General features: G+C 44.9%; 1 protein-coding gene across 1 annotated transcript in view; it reads left to right on the forward strand.

Moving 5' to 3' along the window:
* Positions 1–13,535: 13,535 nt before the first annotated feature.
* Positions 13,536–23,337, forward strand: part of PAPPA (pappalysin 1) — a 195,133-nt gene continuing 185,331 nt past the window's right edge. Inside the window, exon 1 of the mRNA XM_054393420.1 lies at positions 13,536–13,932. Coding sequence (XP_054249395.1) covers positions 13,536–13,932 — 397 coding nt within the window. The remainder of the gene's footprint in view (positions 13,933–23,337) is intronic.

The following is a 23,337-nucleotide window of genomic DNA, read 5'->3' on the forward strand; positions in this document are numbered from 1 at the left end:
GCCCCTGAAGAATGTAAGGGCATGAATTAATTTTATGCAGATTAAGTACTTGGTTTAAAAGAACATTAGCACCTCCTCTCAAACAAACAAATTCCCAAACAAAACCCAGGATCTCATGACTGCAGAAGGAAATAGTGAGACAAAATACTAAAGAGCCTGAAGGCTGAAGAGCTTTTATTCCTCTCTCTGAAGAAGAGTAGCGTAGATTTAATGGTCTCAGGAGGAGGGATAAGGAAGCTACAAGCAACAGAAGTAATTATAGTAAACTGTGCAGAAAATTAGCCTTTCTGAATGGGCTTATGTCTTGGCCATTTGTCAGTGAATAATATTAGCTTTTTCCTTAGATCTTCCCAGTCAGAGTTTCTTACAGAATGGAATCCTTGGAAGCCTGAAGCTTTCCTTGAGGTGTTGCAGGTTCCTCCCAGGTCACTGCCCTCCAGGGAACATCATATGGGGACACCCAGCAGGAGCCAGATGGACTGGGATGCTCTTCGTGCGAGCCTGGGATGTTGCACTGTGGTACAACAATGGAAGTGCCACTGTGGATTTCCAGTTGGTGCCTTTTTGCCTGAGATGAACCAATGAAAAAAAAAAAAAAAAAACAACAGAAAATATCCAGGAGAGAAGTGCTGTATCCCTCTGACCTGCTTCCTACCCAGCTATGTACTTGCTGGCTCCCGTAGACATTAAGGCTGTAAAATCTCATTGTCAAACCAATTCCGCTCTTATGGAGACCAGAGAGACCAGGAGTGCACCTTGAAAGACTCCAAAACTTGCCCCTCCCTGAAGATTTGCAAAGTTTAATTTCTGTAATGGGCTCTGGTGACAGAGGCATTCACTGTTTTTCCAACAGGAATTGCTGAATGTATGAATGACTCATTCTGTAGGCGGGAGATATAATGGCAGCCTTCGATATCCTGATCTAAGGGTGGGGAGGGTGTGTGGGAGGGGAGGAATGGGGTACACTTGAAGCTAAAGTATCCACCTTGCTTTCCCCTTCCTCAGACAGCCCCTCCTTCTCTCAAAGTCTCTTCCTGGGCTGGTATCAGGACAATGCTGAAAGAGGGAAAGTGAAGGCTGAGGGACCTCCTGTGGGAGATGAAGTTTATCATATATGCATTTGCCTGGAAATGCCATAAGAAATTAATATTTGTTACAGAAACAGTGGGACCACATTAATATTTTAATATTTGATGAATATTTCATTTGAAAGCTTTGATTTGAAAGTGAACGAGACAGCCCTGACATGAACAGTTGTGCTCTTCCTGTTAGGAAATGTTAATGATTTATTGACAGTGTCGGTAGCAATAACTTTACACCGTTTCGGTTACATAATGCCTTTGAAATATTGGTGAAGTGATTAGTGAGAACAAACAGCAGGCTGGCTGCAGCAGCCCTTTGGGGAAGGGCTTATGTTAGAGAAAAGTGTCATTTCCTCCAGAAAGAGGATCCCACCTGGTTGCCCAGAGCTGGGTTGGGCTGTGGTGTTGGGTGGTTGCCCTCTCTCCAACATAAGCATCCTACACCACTTTTGGCTATTTCTCTTGCCTGAGGTTGCCCCAAGCCAGCCCATTGCTCTGATAGTGGCTCCTGAGTAAGGTTGAACCTGGAGGGGCTGAAACCTTCCCAGAGTCAGGCTTCTCAGCTGAGTTCCCACAGTGACTCCTGCCATGGGTCTTGGTGCCTTTTATAGCTGCAAGTGGCTTGCTCCAGGGTTTCACAGGGTTTTTCGGGCTGAAGATGGCTCAAGGGTATCTGTAAATTTTCATGCATTCAGTAATCTTAAACATCAAAACCATCCTAGTCACTCAAGCAGGTTTATTTTGTACATTTTAAAGGGTTGTTGAAGCTGTACCTGTAGTTTCTGGGAGCTTTCTTTGGGTTTAGGCAGCGAGGGAACAGGGGAAAGCAAGCAGGTCTGCTACCTCATGAGCATCTTAAATTGCAGCCCTGACTGGATGTCCTTGGCTGAATGTGGCTCCAGTGAACCTGAACTAGATGCCTACAGCCTGTAGGTGTAGGTTGTGAGGACTCTCTGCCTATAGTTTTTAAACCCCTTGAAAACTCTGAAGAAAATTCTCCTCTGCTGAATAAATAGGCATGTGGAATATTTCTGTGACATGGTCTGTTACCCATTAGCTCAGAACAAGGAAAATTCATCTAAAAAATAATTAAAGAGACACTTTGGCATGGTGTCTTGAAAGCTGTACCATGCTGTAGGTTCCCAATTCCAGAAATGTGTTTCTTCTTAAGGCCAATCTTTGCACAAAATTAAGAGAAAAATGAAACCTAAATTCACAATGTGACCCAATCTAAACAAACAGAGGGTATTTTTTTCCCCTTCCTTCCCCCCCCCCTTAATTTCATGCTATTGTTACAGCCAGCCTTAGTAAAAGTAAGTTAGTGGAACGAGGAAACAAGAACCCCATATAGGATGTGGTTTGAAGGCCTGGTTCTTGAGCATGATAGTCTTACTCATTTTTCAATTGCATTTTTCTGATGGCAATCATGGTAAATTTAGTCTTGGCAAAAGATGCTAGACATAGAAGGATGGAGGCTGGAATTTGTAGAATAAGTACCAGTACATGGTTTTGTCTGCTGCACCTCTCTGCCCTTGTCCCTCTACCACCTCCTGGTACCTTCAGATGGATTCTGGGTGAGGGTTTGAGGAGAGAAGGTTCATGATCATAGAATCAATAAAGGTTGGAAAAGACCTTTTAGATCACTGAGTCCAACCATAACCCAACTACTGTGACTACTAAACTATATCCTGAAGTGCCACATCTACACGTTTCTTGAACACCCCCAGGGATGGTGACTCCACCACCTCTCTCTCAGCCTGTTCCAATGCCAGACTACTCTTGCAGTGCAGAAACTTTTCCTAATACCCCATCTAAACTTCCTCTGGCACAACTTAAGCCCATTCCCTCTAGTCCTATGGCTAGGATGATGTCCTCCAACAAATCATAGAATCATAGAATTGTTTTGGTTGCAAAAGACCTCTATGATCTTTGAGTGCAAAAGTCAATGTAATGTCACCATGGCCATTAAATGATGTTCCAAAGTGCCACGTCTTCATGGTTCTGGAACCCCTCCTTGATAACCTTGGTCACACTTTACCAGGTAGAAACCAAGCAGCTATCACTGCAACTTGGTCAAAACCTAGCAGCTGAATATGCAAACATCATCTCCTTTTCACTTTCTCTGGTATAGCTGGAAAAGTAGGCACCAACATACCTCTAGAGCTTCTGATTTTGGTTGATTTGCCCTAATCTAAATAATGAGGCTCATCACCTCACCCACCTTACTCATGAAATAATGTTTGCAAGCCCCAGGTAGAGCTTTCCCATTAAACATTGGCAACACCTTACTTGCCACAAAGGCTGCACTGCTCTGGAGCAGATGGCGTTTGAAGGGATGAGATATTGTGAATGCTCCTAACAAAGCTGATTTCACTTGTGAGCAGAAAGTCTCCCTGTTTTTCGTAGGAACTGCCCTGTAAACTCTTCTGACAACAATTCAAATCTGATCAAATTAAAATCAGCCCAACCTTATTTCTTTAGCAACAAGCTGAACTGAAAAGATTTTGATATCCTAGAAAGAGTTGCTAACCTTTCTAGGCAGGTCCTACAGCGTTTCCCAGCAAAGGGTACCTTCTTGTATAAATATTGTGAACTGTGGAATTTAGGGAGATTTGTATTGCACTATAGAAATGTACTTTAGAGAATTAATTTTGAAGTCTGTAGGTTTAAATGTTTTCTAAAAATAGCATTGGGTATACACAGGGCTTTGTGCTTCTGTGCCTATTTAGTTTTGGAGAATGTTTTAATGTATTATTTGGGTTTTCATTTGATGCATTTTTCTTTTTCCCCATTCTTTTTTTAAAGCACTGGTGGCAAAGGAATAAAAGGAGGCTATTTTTTGCCGCAGGATAAATGTTGATATTTCAATTCCAGTTTTTTGCCTCCTGAGGAATTTTCTATTTTCTTGGGATTCTTAACCAGGTCATTCACTTAGTCATCGGTTTAATTACCTGCCTTAGCAGGTATGTGAGCTGCCGTTTCAACAGTCCAGTCCACTTAGCATCTCCAGTTCTGTGCACAGATGTACTCGTGCAATAGCAAGCAGGTTTAAAGCCAGGATACGTGAAATATCCTCCAGTACAAACAAGGTTATGGTTTTCTCAGATCCAGTTCTCTGCAGCTTTTATAGCTGTCCACACAATGTTTTCTGTTTTTCTCTGCTAGTGGGCAAACAGGGTTTGACACTCAATAGTGAGCTGGACAGCATCAGAGAGCCCTGCTACGTCTCACTGGAGAAGCGGGTATCACCTCCGAGAGCAAAGGGAGGTTCTGAAAATCCTGTGAAATGCATTAACAATGAGCTGGGGATAAAGTCAAAACCCTGCTTAGACATTTCGACTGAGAGTTGCCATACAACTCCAGCCAGTGGTGGGTCTTGGCTGAAAATGTATTTGTGCATTAAGGCAGCTCGAGATGGATTTCACCAGTTTAAATGCAGCTTTAGTGCAGACAAAAGCAATAGGGGGTGGCGGGGAAAGCACAGGCTGCCACCACCCTCACATATGGCAGTTGTTTCCTCCAAGGTTTGCTGTCTTGTATTTGTTTCATGCAGTGACATATCAGAAAGCCACTGATGCTGAATTCTTAACAGCACCCTCCCCCCCAACCTGCAGCTTTTAGTGAGGGATGGCCTCCTATCTAGTTGTGTTTTGTTGTTTTTCTTCTTCCTTCTGCTTTTCATCTGTCTGCTTTCTATTTCCACTCTTTCTGTTCCTTCCTTCTCCCTTTTGTTTTGTCTTGTTTTTTTTTTTTTTTTTTTTTTTTTTTTACTATATTTGAGGAATTTCAGTTGCATTGAAAAGCCTGGGAGGTATGAGTGGAATGTTTTGATTTAATACATCCTTGCCTGGATGTTCTTTTGACAAATCAATTAATATCTCTGGATTCTAGGGATAGAGCACTGGGGGGCACAGGGAGATGAAGCAGTTGGAGTACAAGGCTGGTGTGAGGATGGTGAAGGGGTCAGGAAAGGAGGACTCTGGAGTGCTTGCTTCAGGTGCAAGGGAATGAGAGATAAAGATATGAGATTATGAAATTTTTTGAATTCTGAAGCTAAGTACATGACAGAAAGGATGAGACAGATCTGCCAGGCAGGCAAGTGATCACCTCGCTGTGCAATGCCAGGTCACAGAATCACAGAATTGTAGGGGTTGGAGAGACCTCTGGAGATCATCTAGTCCAACCTCCTTGCTAAATTAAGTATGCCTAAATCTGGTTGCCCAAGACTGCAACATCCAAGTGGGTTGGAATCTCTTCAGAGGAGACTCCACAATCTCTCTGGGCAGCCCGTTCCAGGGCTCCAGCACCCTCACAGCAAAGAAGTTTTCCCTTAAGCTGATATGAAACCTCCTGTGTTCTAGCTTGTACCCATTACCCCTTGTCCTATCACTGGCCACCACTGAGAAGAGCCCAGACCCATCCTCATGACCTCCACCCTTGTGGTTTCCATATGTGTCGAGAAGATCCCTTCTCAGGTCCTGCCTGCCTTGCTCTGACCCTCAGGTTTCAGGTACAATGTGTAGTTTGGCAGAGGTTGGTTCAGATGCTGGGCACTTTGTGTTTGGGCTGATAGGCTTCTGTGTCAGCTTGGAGCAAAAGTTATCCCTTGGCTACTGATTTGCAGGGTGATCTCCAGGACCAGGTCTGGACGAGGATCAAATGCCTGTGAAGGCTTGAGAGTGTTTGAGTCAAGAACTTGACTTGGGCCCTGTGTGCTGTGAAGACAGGACAAACTGCTCTATTCAGATCTGCTGCTGAAGGCTGTCAGCCTGGCTGGGAGGGTTCCCCACTTGGCTCCACACCGTGTGTGCATGGGACTCTGCAGCTGTGTTTTTCAAATGCCATTCAAATGAAAGCAGAAAGGGGAAATCCCATTTCTCTGGGAATAGCTCTCAAATGCAGAGAGAAGCTTTTCCTCTGAATTCTGTCTTTTGGCTTTCTTGCTGCAGAATGACAGGCAGTTGTCTTTCTCTTGATCAATTTGTTTATCATTTGCTTGATTTTCTGCTTCCATAGCAAGACACAGCAGGTTTCTCTTGTTAATCCTGTTAGTACTGGCATTGGAGCAGAAATTTGGGAAAACATTTGGGTATGTTAAACTTTCTCATAGATGATGCCTGTGAATACCAAAACATGGCCTGATATGTCTGAATTTTCTAGCTTATTCCTGAGCCCTGTATTTCCATCTGTCTGTCTGAGCCCTGCTCCTTGTCTCTCCCTGTGCACACTGTGTTCCCTGTGCTAGAACCAGACTTCACTTCTGGTTTTCAGAGTAGCTCATGTGGCTCTTCTGATGTAGTACCACAACGTGCTGACTACACTTTGGGGGAGCTGAGAGGGCAGCAAGCAGAACCCTCTTCATCCATCCATCCATCCATCCATCCATCCATCCATCCATCCATCCATCCATCCATCCATCCTACCTCCTGAATCCACGTCTTCTCAGCAGCTAATGCCATCCTGCCTGAGGGAGCCCACCCTGCTACTTCTGCTGTGGTCCTCCTCTGGGACAGCTGATAATGACCTCTCTCTAATGTTTTAAAAGTGATGTATAGCTAGAGGGAAATGTCAGAGCAGAGCACTGGAAGACTGATGACTTCCCATGTATCTTCTGAACAGGTACCCAGCTTAGCAGAGGCCCCATATGCCTTTTCAAGGCAACCCCCTCCCCTCCTTGCAGCCATGCTATTTATCTTGTGGGGAAAACATTAGTAGGTCTAAGAGCATAGTTTAGGCTCCAGAGCTCAGCCAGTCCTTGACCTCTTGGCTGCAACTTCCCAATGGGGCAGTGACTAATTAAGGGCAACTGCAGTGGTGTGGTTTGTGCTGTGGATACATGCCTCTCTGGATGGAACCTATCTGCTAATGTGGTGTCTGTTTACAAAGGCTGGGACCCCCGTGTCATAAGTGAGCCCCTGTCTTCTCTGTCTTTGAGTTGTTTGACTCTCTGGTGCTGTCCAGTAAGTTCAGTGAAACAGTATTTTCTCCTCCCCCATCACCATCCTGATTTGGTCTTGGCTGGTTTGGAAGCCTAAGTATTCCTGTGCATCTCAGAAATGGATTTGAGGTGGTGCCAGCAGGTGTCAGGGTGGGCTTGTGGGTCCTGTCATGGGTAGCACTCTCTTGAGGTACAGACTGGAACCAGGCAGCCCCAGCAAAGTGAGAATGCTCGGAGGTGAATGAAGCAATGGCAAAGGACTGTGTGGTCCTCCTGCAGGTCATAAACCAACCACCAGTGTCTGAATATCATCAGGACATGCAAATCACAAGGGTTGTTTTTCCCTTCCAGGCCAGCTGACTGGTATTCTTTCCTTCCTGGTCAACTGTCTTGGTCCTCTTTCCTTCCTAACCAGATCTAATTCTCTTCACCCAGCATTTGACCTAACCCCAGAAGTACTTTGGGGTGAGATGGTTTGGGAACTCCATAATGCAGAATGCAAGCATTTTGGAAAACCAAGGTGTCTCCTGATGTATTCTTGTGGGGTTTATCTCCTGTTTTGTCAACATTTGATAGTTCCTTCTCTTGGCCCCTCATTGGGCAAGAAGTGCAGAAGGGATAAAAATTATGTTCTGTCATGCTGTGTTTCAGCATTCTGGTGTTATCTGAATATTACATGAAATCTCTGGGCAAACAGACATTTAAAAGGGGCAGAGGTCTCTGAGCAGCACTTTTGAGACTTGGGCAACTCCAGGAGGGTCTGGGAAGGGGGCTGGGAGATCACTCCTGCCACAGGCACACAGGGATGGCCTTCAACCACTCTGATGGTGTGGGGCTGGCTGGGCATGGTGCTGTGGGCACTTGCTGAGACCCAGGAGATCCTTCCTCCTTGCAGTATCCTTTGCTTTAGGCTGTGATTTTGCTGCCCCCATCAGTCTGCTAGTTTAGGAACCTGCCTCTTGTGCCTGTGTGATGCTCTCTCGGAGAGCAGGGACATGACCCTGGAGCAGTGAGAGGCAATGGGATTGGCCCTGGCCCTGAAGTCTCCTCATGGGACACACTGGGGCTGCTCAAAGAAGCCTTGTGCATCCTTATGTGTGCATCTTGAGTCACAGGGATGTGGCCTTGGAGTGGTGTCTGGGCATCACATAGGTGAGGTCAGTAGTTGTTCTTCTTTTCATGCCTGAGTGAGGATTTCATCTGGGCAGCCCATCCTGAACAGCCAGAACTGCAGTATGCAGCCCAAATTAAACTGGACTGGATGAATTGATCAGCATTGACATGGTTCAGTTGAAGAGAAGTAGTGTGCTCCATCGCTTACATCATCTACTGTGTCGTCTTGCTCTCAGCACAGTGCTGTAGGGTAGAGATCATTGCCGCACCCCCAAGAATATTTCAAGAATGTGGTGAAAGAAATACAAAGAATATGTAACTTTTCTGGAAATATGATATTTTATGAGGGAAATTCAAAGGATAAAGTAACCAAATTCCAGGGGAACAGACATCTGTATTGTTAGGAAATACAGCTCTCTGCAGGGCAGAACAGAGTGCTATGCCAGGTCTAAAGAAGAATTTATAGCCACTGATTGCAAATTACCTTATAAAATTACTGGTACCTTCATAAAGTCATCAATTACATGTTTAGTCTTGATTGTCATTTATTGCACTGCTTAATTGTTCAGTAAACTTCTCTGGATGTATCTCAAATTGACACAGAGCTGGTTAATTGATGTGAATGAACAGAGTGGGTATTTTACCTGGGGGACCAGCAGTAGAAGAGTCTCCTGTCCACTGGTAAAGGCAACGTAGTGCTGGTGTGGTGAGTTCTGCTCAAGCTAGCGTAGCTGTATGGAATGAAGAGTATGCAGACGATGGTTATAAAGAACCCTCACAATTGTGAGGGTTGTTAGGAGTGTGACAGTAAAGCAGCACATGGATCTTTAATTGTTCACCCTTTTTAAAATGGGAGGAAGAGCAACAGATAGAGAAAACATTTAAAAAGTATCAAATTCACCCTGAGTCCAAATTAGCTCTTCTGCTAAACCTTTCCCAAGGCATTTCTGTGTTTTTAGCATTTCTGTGTTTTCTTGGGCTCACGAGGAGCTGTGGCCACGTTCCACCTTACACAACCCATCTCACCGTTGAGAAACCAAGCGAGTGGCTCATTCTGGCTCAAAAGAAGTGCTGGACTTTATGGGCTTCACAACCTAGAATGCCCAAATCCCTTTTTCTTTGAAGCTATTCTCAGCTCTTTGGGTTTCATTCCTCGCTATTCTGTGGAGGCAGCGTGATTCCTATCATACCATTGTTGATTGCATAAAATATTCCCTGAATCCAACACGTTGCATTAAAATCTGGTGTCTGGGCTCTGTCTGATTCTGAACAGAGTAGCTGTTGGATTGTGTTTCAGCCATCCCCAACCCAAGCCAAGTTTGGAGAGACTTGATTGGGATATCGGTGAGGGGTAAAAACCATGCAAAGCTCTGCTGTGATTGATGGAGTTGTGCACAGTGAAGACAAATATGTACAAATACTTGCCCAAAATAGTAGGGCCTCAATTCAGCTGTAACTGGCAGACTTCTCAGCTTGACTTTCAAGAAACATTGCTTTTAATTGACCTTCGTGTGAGTAACTTGAAGAGCCAGGCACTGCTTTTCACAAAGAGAGTTTCAAGAGGTGGAGTTTCCCATCCCATGTTAAATTAGTAATTTTTCTATATCATGAGCAACTAAAACCTGACCCCCAGGGAGCCCAAAATAATGCTGTGTGACTTCCGTGCCTAATTAACACAGAACAAATGTGAAAATGTGTACATTACAGTAAATTGTGTGCTAATTGGCCTTGGAGAAGTACTAAAAATGAGGAAGAAATGGGCATATAATTTCAAACATATTTGAGAGGTTTTGCAGCCTGCTTACAAATAGGAGGGACGAGGGAAAATAAGGTCCAAATTTGACAAACCCATTATTTGTTATGATTTATTCACTCAGCTCTGGTCTTGAACCTAGAAGTTATTGGCAGCTTGAGCTAAGATTCCTGCTGAGTATTTCTACTTATAATGACTGCATACAGCATGTAACTCAATGCAGTTTTTTTGGCATAATATCATAAATATCTATTTTAATTCCTGTCTCTGTATGTGCATCTAGGGTTTGGTGCCTTTTTTTTCCCCTCCATTTTTTTCTTGTGAAAACACCTTTAGATGCAGGACAATATCCTGCTCCCTTCACATAGGAGGATATTTCACTGGAGTTCACCAGGAGGATTATTCTCCTTGGGTAGAAACCCCTCTGCCAGAAAGCCTGTTCATCACTTAAACAGGGAATAAGTGTCCATCTGTGCAGGGTAGTAGTTCATCTGTTGTCAGGGAAGTTCTATCTGACCCATACACTTAAGGAATCCCAGGTTTACTCACCATTCCTAAAATCACATCTCTTCTCTAGTCTTCATTTCTCAGAAAAGCTTATGCATCACTTTTCTTATGCTTTTGCTGTATCTTAGACATAAAACTGCTTGAACTTGTAGTTCATGCACTGGAGGTAAGTTTCATCTTCTGCTTTCTTCTGAGCTTTAGGCCTTCCCTTTGTAACAAAACAACTCCAGAATTAGTTACTGAAGTCATAGTCTGATGCACTGAAGTGTTGCCTTTTGGTCACGCTGAGACCCGTTTCTTTTGCCAGTAAGATTGTAAGAGATAGAAGGTCAAATATGTTCAAAATGAAATGGTGCAGTGCCATCAAACTGAAACGTTTCAGTCATTTTCTGTGATGATTTCAGCCAAATCATAGTGTCCCTCAGAAACATTGCTATTTCGCCCAGTTAGCTTTTTCCACTGGGAAAACTGGAACCCACGTTATTGAAGCTAAAGAGCCTGCTCTTCCAGATGCAACATGGGCACAGCTCCTGAGCAATTCAGGGGACTTGTTGAGTGGAGAAAGCAGTGTCCCCCCTAGCAGAATGATTCTTGGTTTGAGGATGAACAGATTCATGTTACATTTTTTGCATCTTTTGATTTCTCCTTTACAGATTAAATTAGAAGAGACAAGTGCAGTACCTGACTCTGATCTGATTGTCTCTTCTGAGCAGGCACGTACACAGAAGTGTCTTTTTTTGCATCTCTCTGAGTTCTTTGGGGTATTTAAGGATATTCACTGTGGTATAGATTGTTTCCTAGCTAACAATTTCCTCTTGATTTTTGAGAGGTTTAATGGCTCTGAGGTCTTCTATTAAAAATTTTTATAGGTGTCACCAGAATTTTGTGCCTTTCCTGTAAGCAAGAGTTGTGGAGGGAAGCTCTGTATGGTTAGAGGAGCTGGTTGCTTGGAGTTGTTGATGACTTCTGGTGGAACTTTGTGGTTATATCCAACATCTCTGAAATGCCAACTGTACATTCTTGAGCATTTGCAAATTAGTAAGACACTGAAAACGCCTCTCTTGGAAGCTTTGCAAGCATGCAACAACTCCTTCTCATTGATAAACTTCCTTTCATTAATGTTATGGGGTATGTTTTAAGTGTAAGCAGAGATAACAACCTCACACTGACAGGGCAGTCTGTGAAAGCACCAAGATCCTAGTCCCAGGAAATTCTCCTGTGTGATTGCTGTTAGAGGTTTAGAGGAAAGTAAGGCGTGACTGTCATGAAGGTGGAGATAGAAGGAGAGGGTGATGTGGGTTTACTGAGTTTGTGGCTGAATTTAGCTGGCGATTTAGCTTAGTTCTGCAGACTTCTTCTGAGTGGAATAGTGGCCCGTAAACTCAAAGTGTGCTACTGCTAAGTCATTTCCACTTATGAAGTACTTAGAAAAATCCTTTTTGTTGCCATCAGGGGGAGCTTTTGAGATCTTTCAAGAGGGAAAAAATATTAAAAAAAAAAAAAAAAAAAAGAGAGAGAGACAGAAAAAGAAGAAATGTCCCAGCTCAGAAACAGAGATCTCCAACCCAGCAAGCAGCCAGAATCTTACCTGTGGCTACAACTATGCCAAGGAAATCAGGGGAGCTGAATTCCTTAGGCTGAAAAAATAGCAGTAGGGAGAGAGGATTTTTTGACTCAATCCACAAATAAAATTAGTAATTTTTTAAAAATTATTATTATTAAAAAAAAAAAAACAACAACAAAACAAAACCAAAAACAAACAAACAAACAAGAGTCTCTGGAGCATTCAATAGCCAAATCCTGCTCTGTTGCTACAGCTTCTGGAAGGCAAATGCTCTTCAAAAAGCTTCTCTCCTTTTGGCTCCTGATGATTCGATGGGGACCTTTGATGCAACATTTGGATTAGCTGCACACAACTGCACTGAGGGGGACCACAAAAGGGGAGCCTGGCTGATTGCATAACTTTGACAGAATAATAAGAGGAAGAGAAAGAATTAGGAAAAGAGAGAGAGAGTGAGAAAGCAAGCAATTAAAAAAAAAATAATCTGAGACTCAAGTTTCAAGACTCTTTATGTGCTGCAGAGGAGCATAAGGTTTACCAGCAAAGTGCAACGGGGAGTCTGAGAGGAGAAATAGCTTTCTCTTATGCCAAGAGAAAAAAAAAAAAAAAAAAAAGGAATGTGTGTTTTGGACTGAACTGTGAAAGAAACCTGGGGAGACTGCAGAAAGGGGGGTGCAAGATTTTTGTCACATTGATCCATTCATCTTGATTGTCTTCTTTAAAAAATAAATAAGAGAGGGAGGGGAAGTGATAGGGGGAAAGAGGAAGAGAGGAAAAGAAGAGGGGAAAAAAGAAAACAGCAAAAGTGTTTGAACCTCTGGAGCTATCTGCTCTTTCAGGCTGATTGATTAGTCATGATCCCTGCAGTTTTAATGGGAATCATTCAATTGGGAAGGTGGAGCACCCTAGAGTAGATTAGCATATTCTTGTTTACTCATCTTCTGAGGGGCTTTTTCTCTTTTCTTTCATTTTGTAGAGAAGAAGGGAGGGGGGGAGGTTGGGGGGAAGGAGGGGGTTGTGGCTTATGTTATAAAGGAGGCCAAAAAAATAAATAGATTAGAGCATCTTTTGGGGGGAGGGAAATCAGTGGGTCTGAGTCTTGGAGAAAGCTGTGGGGGGTTGTTTTGGTTTTTTGTTTTGGTTTTGTGTGTGTATGTGAGAGTGTGTGTGTGTGCTTTTTTTTAAGAAGAAAAAAAAAATAAAGGGAAGAAAATCCAGCAGAGAAAAGAAGAGAGAGAGGAATTCCAGCTGTGGAAGAAATAGAGAAGAAGAAGACAGATAGAGGAGGAAGAACAGAGAAATACATTTCAACCAAGAAGGAGTTTTGATTGATTTCAATTTCTATTTGTTTTAAGGGGGGGGGGGGGGGAGGGGGGGGGGGGGAGGGAGAGAAAAAAAAATCTATAAGCAGGAAAAAGAAAGAAAGAAAAAGAAAAAAAGACAAGAAAAAGCAACTGAGAAGGGTTATAAAAAGAGCAAATACCAAGAAGGGTGAACAAGAGAAGAAAGTCAAGGCAAGGAGGAGCCCAAAGCTGGCAGATCGGGAGGATTTGCAGGGGAGAAGGGGGGGGAAGATTGGAAATGCAGCTCTGGAGTTTGCTGCTGCCTCTCGCGCTGCTCCGCACAGCCCTGGCCAGCGGAGCCGAATGTGGGATGGACGAACGCTCCCGCCGGGCGCAGAGGGAGGCCCGGCCCGGCCGCCCGCTCCCCCGCGCTGCCCCGGGCACCTGTGCCACCCGCCTGGCCCGCGGCCGGCGCTCCACGCCCGGGCTGGAGCCGGGGCATGGCCCCCGCGGGAGGCGGCAGCGGGAGGTGCCGGCCGGCCAGGAGTCCCTGAGCCCGAGCAGCGCGCTCTACTTCACGGGAGACGGCGACCAGCTGCGGCTGAAGGCAGAGATCGAGCTGCCCCGAGATGCCTTCACTCTGCAAGTGTGGCTGAACGCCGAGGGAGGACAGAGATCGCCCGCTGTCATTGCAGGTGGGTAGCTGGCGTGCCTGGGGCTGCAGCATCCCTTCCACCTCCGGGGAGCCGGCGGAGCAGCCAGCTGCAGGCGTGCGTGTGTGCCGCCGAGGTGTGCGTACAGCCGGCTGAGAAGTGTATGTAACGGAGGTGTGCGTACGCCCAGCTGAGAGAGGTGTGTGTGACGGAGGTATGTGTACACTCAGCTGAGATGTGTGTACACTGAGGGGTGTGTGTGTAACAGAGGTGTGAATACACCAAAGGTGTGCTCATGTGTACACCAAGGTGTGCGTACACAGAGCTCTGCGTGCGTGTAGCAGAGGTGTGTGTACACCAAGGTGTGTGTACGCTTGAGCCACGAGAGGTGTGTGTAGCTGAGGTGTGCGTCTGCGTACACCGAGCTGTGCGTGTGTGTAGCAGAGATGTGTGTACACCAAGGTGTGTGGACACTGAGGTGTGTGTGCTGAGCTCTGCCTGTGTGCCTCGCAGCATCCATGTGTCCAGCAGTGCCTGTGGGAGCATGCTGGGCTGCCTCTCTTTTGCGTGCACCGGGTGAACCACCGGGGCTCGGCAAACTGGCTGGAAGTGTATGCTGGCAGGAAAAGTTATGTAAACTTTTGCATAGGCAAATGGCAGCACCCTGGGTAGTTTCTTTCTTTCTGCGTGCATGGATTAAGAAGCAGATAGGAGAAGGAGCTCTTACAGTGGGTTTTTAACTCCTTTTCGGGTTGGAAAAGTGTAAACAGAGTGTTTGAATGTATGTGTGTGTGTGCAAAGCGATGTGTGTGCCTAGTGTGTGGCTGCAGAGAAACACACATCTCAGGTCCCTCTATGATTTCCTGAGTTTTATCAGCTCTTCAGTGTACGTCGCTGTAACCTTTTTAGATGCAATGCTAGCATGTGGTTTCCAAAAAGCTATAAAGGAACTTTAGGCTGTTGTGAAAGCTCAGATGAATCAAATGAGTTTATAAAGTTCCCAGCCCCTCGGCACTCAGTGAGGGCTGGGACCAGCACTGCAGCCAGAGGATGTCTTGAGTATTTTTGTCCTTCCCTTAGAAATGGCAAGTGTAACACACATGATTGTAAGGTCAAATAGCCCTATAAAATCATTTAGCACTCAAAGCAGCTACCAGGCTGAGCTGTCTGAGCTGAACAATAACGAGGAATATTGCACTTCTCTGATTTAAATTTTATGAGCCCATCATGAATTTGGGTCCTTTTCTCCACGCTTGCTCCCACTCCCCCTCCCTCCCTCCCGCCACCTCCCGCCCTCTCCCCGCTTTAGTGATAAAGTGCAGCAAAGTTGTCGTGAAATTGGATACTTTTCGGAGGGTTACAAACCCTTATAAATGTCGCCACATCCATCTTCGCTCTGAAGGAAGTCATGGAAAATGGAAATGCCCTTAAAAAAAAAAAAAAAGAAAAAAAAAAAGGACAACAAGTCAGAAAGAGAAATGGGTATTGTGAGGTGGGGGGAGGAAGACATGTTTTACAGTTCTTTTGGCAAGGAGATTCCCTGAAAGTACAAAGTTTCCATGTCCTAGGATGCCTTAAAGAGACAGGGAGGATTTCCCCTTTCCCTTTGACTGGAGTCACTTCCTAGCAGGAGGCAGCAGATGCTTGTGCTGGTGGCACGGCAGCTGCTCCGGTCAGCCCAGCTCCCTCTCCCCTGCCACCCTCCCTTCCGCGATCTTCCCTGTCCCAGTTGCCCCATCCTTGACCCACGTGACTGTCCTCTTGCAAGAAAGTTGCTTGGTCCTAAGGAAAACAGAACCAAAGATGAACTTAGCAGTGCATTTCCTTAACTTTCCCCAGTCACAGCTGCTCTGCTTGCTTGTAAGGAGAGGAAGTGGGGTGTGCGTGGGTGCTGGGGTGGGCAGGAGGTGCTGGGCATAGGCTGAACCCTTTTGCTCTCAGTAGAACAGGCAGATGAGTAATTTCATAGGTGAAGTAGATTGTTTCTTGCTTTATTTTCTCTGACTTTCTCGTAGTCCTCTGGTTCCCAGTCTTAACTTAAACTCCCAAGCTCAAAGTGATTCTCTTCCAAGCTGGTAAAGGCAGAATTTGGGTTTGCACAGATCTCATCAGTGGCAAAACACTGGCAGTGTATTTTGAAATGTGTTTAACCCAACACCTAAGCCCCTGTGTGTGTCTTTGGTGCAAGTATCTTTAATTTGTACAACAGGGAACCTAGACAAACACACACAAAGATCATTTGTAGTAAAATAGTTTAATTGGATGGCGGAGCTTGGGTTGTTGCCTGTATAAAACACTTGACCCATTTTATGCATGGAAATAACATTCCACTGTGAAAAATGAAAAGAAATGCCCCAGTTTAGCACCACAGAGCTCACAGCTCAGCTTGGGAGGACTTTGTGATTTTTATTTTATTTTTAAGCTCCCCCCCTCCCCCACCCTACACACTCTTGAAGAGGAGCCAGGTTTGGCTCTGTGTGTAAACACCTGGAAGAGGTCCAAGAGGAACTCACTCGGAGTATCCTCTGCACACCACAGCCTCCCAGACCTGCAGCAAGCTTAGGGAGAGATTACGCTTCCCTCAATGAGGAAATCAAGGGTTCTGGCTGCCAAAACTCTTGGCTTTCTCATTTTCACTGTTTTGGGATGTGAGAGACTCAGGAGCCCTGTTCTGCTGTTGAAAATGCATCTGTAGGACCCCACTGAAATCAAGAGCCCTTCTGGGTGTTAGAGAGAGGGATCGACACTGGGACAAATTTGCTGAAAATGCCAGAAGTGAGTTTCTTCCCAACTTCCATCCCAGTTGCAAAGTGGGAAACTGTGTGATAGCACAGATCAGAGGGAGAGGGCAGGGTTGACTACAGAAACCTTTTTTCGGAGTCCTCTGTCTAGCTTCATCTACTTTCTACCCCCTGCCCTCTGCTTGTGTTGACTGCTCCCCTTCCACCGCTCCTTGCTGCCTTGCAAGCTATATAGGATCCACGTATGTGCCTATAGGGGAAGCCTGTTGTGTCTGTTAAAAATCTCATGCAGGACCCAAATTGTTATCAGCTTCTCTGCCTGAGCCCTGATATAACGGAGCTCTTCTGCTAATCCAGGCTACAGGAGTTTCTGTCTGGAGCCAACTCTCCTTACGTCACCCTCTGCTGCAGTATTCAATTTGTTTTCATAAATGGCTTATTTTACAGCGTGGTTAAGTGGGTTCGTCACTGTGCTGGGCCATGCCCTGTCTCTCTTGATAGGCAGTCCTCACTGCCAGGCTCTGCCAATTTTCACGCTGGTTGGCAGTGATGTTATTGCTGCCCTGTTTGACTTCGCTTACATCTGTTCTGGCATTTGTCAGGGAAAGCTGTTGGGGAAGGAGAAGCCTGACCCATTGATCTACGTTACGCACAAAGCTCAGGAGCGCTTTCGGCGCCGGGCTGTGCTCCGCCAGTGCGGCTCCCCGGTGGACACAGCTCCCGCGGGGCTCGTGTGTTTTTGCCTCCCTGCCTGGGCCACATAGTTCTTGGACAAACGCTCCTTGGATGTGCGTACCTACCACACAGCACAGTACATCCCTCTTGTAAACACACACATGTGCACATGGTATTAATCATGCGAGCTTGTGCACTTCCCCTGAGGAGCCTTTGAGTGCATCTCCAGTTGTGAAGGAAGGAGTTAAGGTCCAGAGCATGGTCCAGCAAGGTAATCCACATGCCGTGCAAACCCAGGCACTTCAAAGCATCGGTGACCTTGCTTCTGGTGTAATCAAAGACATTTCAGTCCTACTGTGGAAGTGCAACGCTGTCCTAAGAAACAAGATCCTCTGAGTCCCTGTCAGTGTGTTTTCTGGTATATGGCTGGGGAGCAGGATAAGCTCATGTTTTCACAGGCATGAGATGTTGACTCTGTACTGGCTGGGAGCTGAGAGAAGCGGGATGAATGATCGGCAGCGGGAGCTGGAGTAAGAAGGCGTGCCTGCTCTGAAGAGTGAGAGTTATTTGTGTTGTGTTTTGTTTTTTTTTCCTTTCCTGGTTTCATTCTCCTCTGTCTCTATTCCTCTGTCTGCCAACAGAGAGCATGATCCCAACTTAATAAAGCTTCATATGTAAGGGAGTGCCTATGTTTTCCCAACTTCAGTCCTTGATGAACATAAAACTGCAGCAGAATCCAAAGGGAAAGAAATGCCAAAATCAGCACAGTGGAGCTCACTTAAAGCCACAGCTTTCGCATGTAGGATACTGAGAAACATCTGGGTGAGGGCCCAATCACTAGGCAATTACAAAGAGATGCAACTGACACTGTGTAGGGCTGTTGTCTCCACAGGGTTGAGAATATATGTTTACGTTTTGGGGTTAATTTGTTTCCCTTCTGAAAATTTGGAGTCTGATACTGGTTTAACACCCTTCAGGTGGAATTTGTGAGCTGGGTCCTGTCCCCAGGGCTGATGCTTGTAGAAGGTGTGGTGGGAACTTGAGGATGTTTTCAACAGAGAGTTTCACTGGTGTTAAAATAACAAGTGGATAGGTAATGCAACACTTTGTCATCTTCAACAGCCTCTTACCTTTTAATTGCCTGAATTGTCTTGTTTTGGCTCTAATGAAGTACTAGAATGAAGGACTATAGGATAAGTCAAAGCTAAAGCTTGTAGTTAGATTGTTTATTTAGCAACTGGCATGTGCCAAGTCCCAGGGTGATAGGTACAATGGGCAGAGAAGAGTACTGGCAGGACCAAAATGACAGGAGCTTGAACACCTGTCCAGATGTTCCTTCAGGGTGATAAGCCTCCAACACACCGTTGCTGAAGGTTACAGCTAGCTGTGTGATTTAGGCTTCCCTGTAGATGAGTTCAGTGATCAGCCACCTCATGACTATGGATTTAGAAAAAGTTTGACTAATAGGCTACTGGTACATGCATCACAGGTTGTCATTTACTAAATATTTGCATTTGAGCAGCACATTTCCTTCAGCCTGCAGAAGCTGGGACAAGAGTCAGAAACTGAAAAAGAGAATTTTTCTTTCCATAAGATTTCCAATTTTAACCAGTCTGGTTCTTTTGACCAGTGACACACTAGAATCAGAACAGCACAGAAGAAAGTTGGTTTGTTTTTTTTTTCTTAAATCACTTGCATGTAGGCTGCTCTAATTAATAGATTGATAATAAAAGAAAGAGGGAAATTTGACTCTGTGTGTAAGTTTAGATTCCTAAATGATGGATGGCCATCTCTGCAAGTATGGACATGTGTCCCAACCTGAGCTCTCCTCTCCAAGCTTCATTTTGGCCTAATTTACTTCAAGCTGGCCTCTTTCAATTAGAAAAACTCATGTGAGGCAGAAAGCAAGCTGGGGGGCTGGTGTTTGGAAAGAGAGCAGGAGCAGAGCTCTCCTCAGGGATTCACGGAGATGTCTGGAGAAGCGCAGAGCAGAGCTGCGGTGGGCGGGCCTCGGTGGTGAGGGCGAGAAGAAGCCCTTGGAGAGCCTTCGCACGCGAAGGCAGCACAGCAAGGCAGACCTGGTTGGTGATTCAGATGCCTGGAAGTTATTGCATCAGGTAGAAGCTGCTCTCCAGGTCCCCATGTCACCTCCCTATGCAACGCCATGGGAGTGCTGCAGGTGGCCAAAGGGATCCTGAAGCCATGGCCACACCAAGCAGAGGTGGAGGTGCCCAACACCAGCCTCAGGCACATGTGGCAAAGTCAGAGATGTACTTAAATCCCAAATCCCAGAGTTCTCACTGCAGCGACTGGGAGGGCTGACGCTGGCTCCCTGGGGACCCTAACCCAGACCCTCTCAAGAAGGTAGGTGCCACTCAACTTTCTCATGAAGAACATGACAGGTCTCTGCTTTCCAAGCCAGCCCACGAGTTTCTTGTTGCTGTTCCATGAGCTTTGTGTTTTCATTAGCCTTTGCCAAGGGTGGGAGAGATCCTTGGCCGGGCTCACTGGACAACAGAGAGCTGAATGGCTGTCGGGCACCTCCCTGGTCACTGGGGCCTGTGTAAGTGCAAGAGAGCCATGGCAGCTGGGTGGAGCAGGCATTTTTGGTGTAGAAATGCCTTCTGTGGAGCCTAGGTCTGACTCCATCAGGATGTAGGTGCCAAATTCTTAAGGTCTGTCATAAAGAGGTGCAGACGTGACACTGGTCTGAGCAGCTTTAACACAAAAACACTGCTGGACCAATAGGTTCTAGGTGCTCTCAAGACCCACAGGATGAAGCAAGTGCTTTCATTTTGGGTTTTCATTGCTCATGTTGGCCTGAGCCAGAAAAAAAAGCCAAAATATAGTGGCTTTTTTCAAAAAGACATATTGAAAAAACAAAAATAAACCCTTCTGTGACTGGGGTCAGCTGAAATGTTCCTGTATAATAGTTTTGTTTCCAATTTTAGCTGTTGTTTTTTTCAGCTCCTCTTTTCTTTTCTCTGATAAAAATTGTAGGAGCAGAAGCAGAGAAGGGACCACCTGGGTTGCCAAATTCAGTCCCCTGCAGTGTCAGGGATATAACAGCAGATGATTAGTCCAAACATTCAGCAGAATATCCACTTTGTAGGTTCTGATGTAGCACAGGCCACAGAAAATTTCCCAGTGCTCTACTATAAACCAAAGATTTTCAACTCAGTCCAAGAGTCACCACTATAATGTAAGACAGGGAAAGAGAAGGGCAGATTGACAACATCTTAAGTACCTAAAATCCTAAGCATTGGTTTAGAGAAGTGTTAAGTATGAGAAAGAAAAGCATTTGCTGGCAAAAGATAGTAGCTTTCTTATTTTCAGAAAGTGAAAAATGAATCAGGTGTTTTGACAGTTACAAGACTTCTATTGAAATTTTAAATCAGAATATTTGCCAAAACTGATCCTTTCCCACAGATAGTCTGTTTTGATTAATTTCCCTTTTTCCTGAGAAAAATATTTTATCAAACATTTCCCACCCTCCTCTGATCTTGGTCTGCGTGGCAGTTCCCGCATCCCATCACAGGGAGAATGAATCCGTTCACTTTATTGCAGTTTTACTTCTTCAAATCCTCTATTCCAGATTATTCTGAAAATGTATCAGGAAAGTCTCACTTGATCAAAAACCTCCACATTTTTCTTTCAGCTCTATCAGCTAGTCTAACATCTTTTTCTTCATTTCACCTCTCTATTAGCAGTTTTTCATGTAGTACCATCTCTACACAATCAGTATCTATTACTCTTTGTATTTCAACTATGCAAAATAAAATGGACTTTTCTATTTCCTAGGTTCTGGGTGTTTGCTTCATGCATTGTTCTGGGCACAGGTGACTGTGTTGTCCTTTTTTGTTTGTTTATTTTCCCCAAAATAAGACTTCTAAAAACAAAGGCGTACCTTTCTTCTGACCTTGTACTTACATTGCTCCATGGACATTTCCCTGCCTTGGGGTAGCTGACATCTGGATATGATTCTTAGTTTTATTTCACTTTTCTGTGGAGGAAAAATGCCTGATTGTTCCTTTGGTAATTTCTGCTTGTCCCTACATTTCTCTTCATTTTCTCTGGTGTAAGCATGCATGCACATACACACGATTTCCAAAGCACCTTTGATTTTTTTTTTTCCCCCAGATCAATAAAGCATTTAAACTGCAATGATCAAGGAAGAGCAGCTTGTTTATTTCTCCACATATTCCAACACAATTGGCAGATCTTTTAAACTGCTTTGATTTGATGTTAGTGCCTTTTATAAAGTTTACTCTCCCCAAAGCCATCCATGAAGTGAAAGAAGTCATCTTGTGCGTGCACTCTTCCGTGAAGTCCAAGTACAAAGAACATGAGCAGAACTCAAAAAGGCAAATTAAAAGAGAACAAGAGTGAGTAGCTTATCCCAGAATTTTGCTTTCTGCTAACCTTGTTCCTAGTGACCAGTGCAATCAGTGAGGGTGCAGTATGTGTGAGAGTTAAAACTGTGACCGAACAGGAATACAAGGCAGATTATCCCTTGTGAGAACAGGGCTGCAATCAGGATGTTAGCTGTATGCAGGCAGCATGGATTTGATCCTAAGCCTGCTCAAGATCATGAAAAAATACCATTGATTGTGACTGACTCTGTGGTGGGCTATGATTTTCAGAGAGCCTTCTGCATCCCTCCTCTACAGCTTGCACCCTTCCACCATCTTTGCTGTAACATCCTTTATTTTGCTGTCCTTTCTTGCTTTGGGTACAAGACAGATTGCAAGGCCCTAATGTCAGAGAAGTTGGCCAGGGGAAGGAGACATGTTTATTTTAGTTCTTTTTGCTATACTTCAAATCTTACTTGGGCCTCTGCCCCTTCAACCTTTCTCTTCTTTTTATTTTGGAGGTTTTTATTGTTGCTTTTGGTTTAGTTTTGGTTTGGTTGTGTTTTTTTTTTTCCTTGCTGTTAAAAAGAGCACAAAACACAGTTTTCTGGTTTGCTGAATGATGTAAGTGTGTAACTTGCCTGTCCAATCTCTCCACCCTCTCTTATCACCACCATAGTCTTGGTTCTTTCTCTCCTATCTGGTGTCCTTGATTCCCCTGTCTTTCTCTTCTTCCTGCTCCAGACAGTCGCTGGTTTCCTCCTCTCCAGCAGACGTGTGCCATGGATAACCCTGTGCTCTCTGTAGTTCTTCATCTTCTTTTGCCATAGGAGGGTGGTAACCTCTCCTTGCCAACCAAGAGTGGCCACCAGGTTGGTGGCTTCAGCCAACTGGTGCTGGCAGTGCTGTGGGAGCAGAGGGTAAGCAGGCTGTGTGTTTGTGTGCTCAGTCAGGCATATGCTCATGCATATTTTCTGGGAACTATTGATACTGTTCTGTTTAATATCCATCCTGGCGGTACACAAACAAGAGCCAGAGTTTGTTCTCACAAAGAGGGAGTGAGGGTGAAGTGAAACTGAGAAGCAGCTGGAACTGGGCTGGTGAGACAGCATGAGAGATAAAATACCAGCTCATGAAAGCCAAAGAATCCCTGTGTTCAAGAAGAAGACTACTCTGTTGTTTGTTGATGAGCTCCCAGGGACTGGTGGGCTTTCCTTGAGGCGTACTTTTGAGTGATACTTAGGGCTCTTGTAGCTCTTCTCCTTTCTCCCCTCTCCTGTGTTTTTCTGCCTTTTCCTCATCTAATTTATTGTCTCTTTATTTCCTTTAAATCACTTTCCCATATGGATTTGTCTCCTCTGACCCATCTTCCCCTCCCTCATCTTGATTCCCAGGAGTCTTCTGTCGTCATGGAATTGGGATAGGAGCAGTCCTGTTCCTGACACTGAGCATCAGCTGCAGGCTCCTTTCCTCCTTCGTTTTCTTCTTTGCTTATTCTCTGCTGTTAGTGTTGGAAGCATATTCACAGAGATCATCCATTGGATTGAAGAAAGAGATCTTATCACCATTGTTTTATTTGTTTTATTTAAGACAGGGAAAGAAATGGAAAGGAAAGGCCTTCACTGCTAGCAGAGTGACTTAGTCTTCAGTACAGGGTTTTTTGTCCTGTACTAACATAT

This window comes from Indicator indicator, chromosome 28 (genome assembly GCF_027791375.1).
Source record: "Indicator indicator isolate 239-I01 chromosome 28, UM_Iind_1.1, whole genome shotgun sequence".
NCBI classification, from domain to species: Eukaryota; Metazoa; Chordata; class Aves; order Piciformes; family Indicatoridae; genus Indicator; species Indicator indicator.